This window comes from Leptonychotes weddellii, chromosome 14 (genome assembly GCF_054177405.1).
Source record: "Leptonychotes weddellii isolate Sample4059 chromosome 14, ASM5417740v2, whole genome shotgun sequence".
NCBI lineage: Eukaryota > Metazoa > Chordata > Mammalia > Carnivora > Phocidae > Leptonychotes > Leptonychotes weddellii.
In genome coordinates this window covers 5,526,766-5,533,151 of record NC_138382.1, presented here as the reverse complement: position 1 = coordinate 5,533,151, position 6,386 = coordinate 5,526,766, and the positions used below count along the sequence as shown (strand labels likewise).

The 6,386-nt window shown below is 49.8% G+C and overlaps 1 protein-coding gene across 6 annotated transcripts in view; it reads left to right on the top strand.

The window, feature by feature from the left end:
• Window positions 1–3,778: 3,778 nt before the first annotated feature.
• Window positions 3,779–6,386, top strand: part of RCL1 (RNA terminal phosphate cyclase like 1) — a 156,516-nt gene continuing 153,908 nt past the window's right edge. For 2 of the 6 annotated variants that reach the window (XM_081802779.1, XM_081802782.1), the window contains exon 1: window positions 3,780–4,087. In XM_081802779.1, coding sequence (XP_081658905.1) covers window positions 3,952–4,087 — 136 coding nt within the window. In that variant the 5' untranslated portion in view covers window positions 3,780–3,951. Of the gene's footprint in view, window positions 4,088–6,386 lie in introns of all 6 variants that reach the window. The other 4 variants (XR_014139915.1, XM_081802780.1, XM_081802781.1 and 1 more) reach the window with 4 other exon arrangements.

Sequence of the window (6,386 nt, the reverse complement as noted above, 5' to 3'; positions counted from 1 at the left end):
CCCCCTGAGCGTGAAGCCAGATGCAGGGCCTGATCTCACCACCCTGACATCATGACCTGAGCCGAAATCCAGAGTCAGACACCCAACTGACTGAACCACTCAGGTGCCCCACTATTTCTGCTCTAAATGATAGAACGTGGTTTCTGTGCTCACTGGATCACTAAGTATTTTTAGAAAAGCTGCACATGAACAGGTTATAAAAGGATATATATGCAAAAATGTAGTTGTGAATAGTATTGTGGGGGCCCAGAGGCAGAGCACAGAACACAGAACACAGAAATTCATCCTAAAACTGGAACAGTGTAAGCAGTAGTTCCAGGCTGAGGTGAGAAAAAGCCTGTAGGACCATTACGGTTTGAATAAAGGAGATGATGAGATAGCAGAGTGGGTGGAATGTGGTGTTGAGCGACCTTCTCTATGGACTGGGAAGAATCCATTTCTATTCTGGTCTCTGAATCCAATGTCCCATTGCTGAGCCAAGTACACTTTTATCCTTATATTATCGTTATCCTTATCTTTATTTGTGGAAGTGATTACAAGGCAAGATATAAGTCATTTATTGTTTAGTGTGAAAGAAAAATCTATGAACAGATTAAAAAGTTTGTAATGGACAATTTCAAATATAAATGAAAGTAGGGAGAATTGTATCATAAACTCCTATATACTAATAATCCAACTTTTGAGCTAGTTGGTGTGAGGACCAAATAAGATTATGTATGTAAAGCCTTTAGGAGAGACCCTTACTCTCAATAGGCTTTCAATAACAACTTGTTGTACCAGTCGGGGTTCAATCAGAAAAGCAGACCACTCACTAGAGATTTGCTATAGGGATTTGACCAGATACAATTGTGGGGGCTGGTTTCACAGTCTGTGAGGCTGTTGTCTTTGTGCCTGTTGATAGAACCCAAAGTCAGTAGGATGTGCTGGAACCTGCATCAGTCCTCACTGCCTGCAAATCTCCAAGCTCAATGATGTGAGTGACCAGCAGAGGATGGTATAAATGTACATTGGCCCAGCAGTTGGAGGTAAATGTACATTGGCCCAGCAGTTGGAGTTGCTAAAGCAGGATCAGGTGAGAACCGGAGGAGCTATGGGCCCAACTATTGCTCCAGCCCAATAGGCAAGATCAGTATCATATAAGTATGTGAGCTGCAAGAGAGCCTGGAACCCTGCAGCGACCTTTCAAACATAAACAATGTGGCTGTGACTTCACTTTTGTCTTCCAAATCTCATGCAAGATGTTTCTTGTGGTTTGCACACCTAGAGTTATGCAAGGAAGGGAATTCAGGGATATGCAGTTTTAGTTATTTGTTACTGTGTAACAAATTACCCCCAAACCCTTAGATGAAAACAGTAACAATAATTTGTGTAGCTCAGGAACATACAGTTTGGGCAGGGCTCAGCAAATACAGTTTATCTGTGTTCCAAATGGTGTCAGCCAGAGTGGCTCCAAAAACTAATCAGAGGCTGGCTGGGGACTGGAATCACCTGAAGGCTCCATCACCCTTTGTCTATGATTGATGCTAGCTGTCAGCTGGAATAGTCAACTCTCTGTGTGGTTTCTCTGGCATGGCAGCTTCATGGTAGCCAGGCTTTTTATTGGAGATTCAGGGTTCCAAAGATACAGGACTTAAGAGAGAGGGAGAGGGAGGCAAAGTGGGAGAGGGAGAGAGACAGATAAGCAGATGGAGTTTCTATTTTGGTTGTCATTTATTAGCTATGCCACTTGAAGCAGGTCATTTATTTTCTCTGAACCTCAGTTCTCAAGTTTTAAAAATCAGAACTTATTTTGGGGTTGCCCAGAAGAAGACTCCGAGGCAATAATTTGAGTGAAAGTAGTTTATTTAGGAGTTAATCCCAGGAAATATCAGAAGGGAGCTGAGACGTGTACAGGGAAAGAAGGAAGCTGGTAAAAGTTAATCAAGCAAGTTACCACTGTGGGCAACTGGAGCTTAAAACCTCTAGGGAAACCTGGGGAAACACTATAGAATCTATGTTACAGAGCTATCTCATCCAAGGGTTGAGGAGCTGGGATTTTTTTTTTTTTTAAAGATTTTCTTTATTTATTCATGAGAGACAGAGAGAGAGAGGCAGAGGGAGAAGCAGGCTCCCAAGGAGCAGAGAGCCCGATGTGGGACTCGATCCCAGGACCCTGGGATCATGACCTGAGCCGAAGGCAGACGCTTAACCATCTGAGCCACCCAGGCGCCCGAAGCTGGGATATTTATACAACAACTCCCATCAGTCATTGGTTGAAGACTCTGGAGAACATTAATTCCTCAGCACCTTTGGTGTGCTGAGATCTATGCAAGTGGGAAAAACCCTCAAAGAGATACAGGTGCTGCTGGAGGAAAATTAACAGGTTTGCATTGAAAATGATAAGAGCTTAAGGGATATGAACAGGGCACCCAAGGGATTTTGCTACAGAGTATAGGTAGCTGAGTAATTGAAATGAGATGATACACAAAGAAATCCACTCCTGGCGTGATGGTGCCTGTTCTTGCTTTGGAACATGCCACTGCAGGATTGAAGGGAGGCCCTGAGGTCCAGGAGCTTTCAATGCTCACATCAGGAGACGCTGCCAATTTCCTGAAAGGCAGTCTTAAGAAATGGCAGTAGTATTAGTGGATTACCCACCCCCCTCAATGGACTTCAGGGTTAATAACCTGTCACCCTATGGGAGTGCAGACCTCCCTGGTGGTTCCTCATAACTGAGTCTTATCTACACAAGGCTTGCTACCTTGGCTAATCTTGCTCAAGGTCCAACCCTTGCAGATCACTGCCCCTTACCCCCCAAATGTTCTGGAACTCACCATCTGGTGACATTATCCAAGGACGGTTGCAAACCCATGTTATTATGATATTGGATTCATAAACCTGTAGTCATTTGATAGATGTCTGCACATCTCTTAAGGTTTTTGAGCAGAGGAGTGACATAATCCAATCTTTGGGAAGATTCTGGTGTGCAGGATTAAAAGACACCAAAGAGGGAAAAGCAGAGTCTGTGTGTGTATGTGTGAAGTTATTACAACTACCCATTTTGAGCCACGCGGGATGGGAGGAACTGACTTGGCAAGAAGCGCTGTGCATGTAAAGGGACCGATGTGAAAGGGGCAAATCTTGGTGTCTCATAATAAAGTAAGCAATGGCCTGGTATCGCAAGACTCCGGTCCCCAGGCACGAGGCCACGGCCACCTTTCCAATGTTCCTCGCATCTTTCCTCACGTGTAAGGGAGCACCTCGCAGGGTTACAGCTGGGAGCGAGAGGAATGCCCCGGCTGCGCGCTCAGCACCGAGTCCACAACAGGGTAAGCGCGCTAATCCCATCTTCCCCTCTATCAGTAAAAGGCGGGGGAGATAATACCATCTACATCCAGGGTTTGCCTTAAGTACTGAGGCTAAGTACCGGGCATGTAGTAGGCACCCAACCCCAGCCCGTCGCCTCCCCGGCGCGCACACCAGTGGAGAGAACGCACGGACACTACGGTGGAAGGGGAGCTCCCGCGCTTGGCTCCCAGGCCGCCCCCGGCACGCGCTCCCTCCCGCCGCGCGCTGTTGCCGGGGCCCGAGCACCGCCCTACTCCAGCGCGGGCCAATGGCAGCGCGGCCCGGGCACCGCCCAGCTCCAGCGCGGGCCAATGGCGGCGCCTCAGGGGCACCGCCCTGATCCTGCGCGGGCCAATAGCGGCGAGACTCGACGCGGGAGCCGCCCCCGGTCGGGTGGGGAGGCGGGGAGACGGCCACCGACTCCGCCCCTCTCCCCTCTGACCCGGTGTCTCGTCTCTCCGTCTTCCTGTTCCAAACCACGTGGACGCGCCGGGGGCTGCGGGGCTAGGGGAGAGAGCCCGGGTCACCACCGCCGCTGTCGCCGCCGCCGCCGGGGTCGCGACCCCCGCGCCCGTCCGAAGTCGCCGCGCCCCGGCCGCCCGCACCTTTGCGGAGGGCGCGCACATGGCGACCCAGGCGCACTCCCTCAGCTACGCTGGCTGCAACTTCTTGCGCCAGCGACTGGTCCTGTCCACCCTGAGTGGGCGCCCCGTCAAAATCCGAAAGATTCGGGCCAGAGACGACAACCCGGGCCTCCGAGGTAACCTGGGGCGGGCAGCGCGCGGGGTGGACGCGGGGGCCGCGGGGGCCGCGGGGGTGCGGCGCCGATGCCCTAGGGGCGGCGCGCGGGGAGCCTGTGCGTCTCGCGGGCGCGTCGGGGAGGCCGAGAGCCGCGTCGCCCCCACACCCGAGCGCGCCGGGACTGGGGCGGGGGGGGAGGCGGGGTCGGGCCCGAGGGGTGTGCTCAGCTGCGCGCTGCGCTGGCGTCTCCCGGGCGCTGCTAGTAAACAGCTACACGTTTTCCAGCGCTGCGTGTTGCAACAAATCTCGGGCATCGCCCCCTCGCCTGCCTTCAGTCCTCTTGCTCACGCCGTGAGCCTCTCAAAGGATAAAGGCAGTTTGCTGGACCGGAATGTGGTGATTGGGCAGATATAAGATGGAGAGAGGTTTGGAGAGAAAAGTACCACTGTTTGGTTCCGTGCCCTAACCCAAAACACGTCTCAGAAGCAGCTGCCCCCACGGACATCGGCTGTCCCTGTCGCCATGATTTCTCAGCTGCCCTCACACCTCTCCTTGGGTGTGGGTTAAAGAAAAAATTAAAATTTTGTGTTTGTTTTTAGCTGTAACTGGGATGTGCGCAGGACAGAAGCTTTGTGATAATTTTTTTTTTTTTTTAAGTCATGGGCCTAATTGCCTTGACTTCAGTCAGATTTGACGACAAGCGCTAAACTACTTTTTTGCCCGACAAAGGTGGATTGATGAAAAAATAGGCCCTGTTTAAACTCACATCAAGTTAAGTGGTGCCGATTTTCAACTGGTCCCCTGGAATAAGACACATGCATTTGAAAGCTTCTGTCTGGTTATCCCAGATTGGGAGATTCACTCAAAGGAAAAAAGGGAAAACCTATCTGCAAATTGAAGGAGAGGGTTTGTGGTTGGTCTTGGAAGCTATGTGGGTCCTGTTGAAGTGTTTACTTTTGCACCGACTTCTGTACTAGGTGGCCGGCCCATTTCATCATCTGTCTGCGTGTTCTGGAGGGTTACATCTCTGCCTCTCTCGAATGGTGATTGGTTGCACATAAAGGGAAAACGCAATGTCATTGATGGAGATAGACTGTTGGGAAAGAAAGACCCTCCGTACCTGGTGACCATGGGAAGGGCTTGTGTTGGTACATGATTCTTCTCTCTACCGCTCAGAAACACTGAGAACATTGAGGAGGGACCCCTAGCATGGTTTCTGCCAGGTGTTCTCAACATCTGTCCTTATTTTGAATCGGCGTGGGCAAAGCAGTTGCTTGATTGCTCTGCTCTGTGGCATTCTCAGCCAGCTCTCCGCTTTACCTCCAGTTTACTCTAGAGAATTTGTCACTAGCTAGATATGGTAAGACAGGCTTCTGCTTCTGTGAACAGTGGGCATAGGTTTTTTTGTCGTTTTTTTTTTTTTAAAGATTTTATTTATTTATTTGAAGAGAGAGACATAGTGAGAGCAGGAACACAAGCAGGGGGAGTGGGAGAGGGAGAAGCAGACATCCCGCGGAGCAGGGAGCCCGATGTGGGACTCGATCCCAGGACTCTGGGATCATGACCTGAGCCGAAGGCAGACGCTTAACAACTGAGCCACCCAGGCACCCTGTCGTTTGTTTTTAAATAGCAATAGAAGTCCTTTGGCCTGGAAACCTGGGATTTTGGTGGGAAATATAGTGCTTGTAAGATACAATTTAGTGTTTGTCTTTTGACAGGTGGCCTCCAGACTAATATTTAATGTTCCGAAGGATGCGTACCCCCCCCTCCCTACCGTCCGCTGTTTGTGAACATTTCTTCACTCTCATTTCTTCCAACAGGGCTTGGCCACTTGGCACTTTCCTGAAAGGATGCCAAGCTCCACTGCTTGGGGGAGGTAGTGCTCTTTGGCAGATGTGTTGGTATTTTATGGGGAGCACTACGTGGAGCATTGTTTGCTTTACCTTATTAATACACCAAGGGAAAAAACAGAGGCTCCTGACTTAGATCTCCTTGTGATGGTTTCAGGTCCTCAGAAATCTTGTAGATGTTCGCTTAATTTCTTCAAGAGGGGGGCACCTGGGTGGCTCAGTCGGTTAAGCGTCTGCCTTTGGCTCAGGTCATGATCCCAGGGTCCTGGAATGGAGCCCCGAGTCCGGCTCCCTGCTCAGTGGTTGTGTATCAGGGGCTACATGTATTTATATACGTAAATATGCACGTGTGTGTATGTATATGTGTATATACACATACATATGTGTGTATCTATGAATGCATATATATACACACAAATATCTCAGTTCCCTTGAAGAAATTTTTTTTATTTTTAATTTTTTTAATTT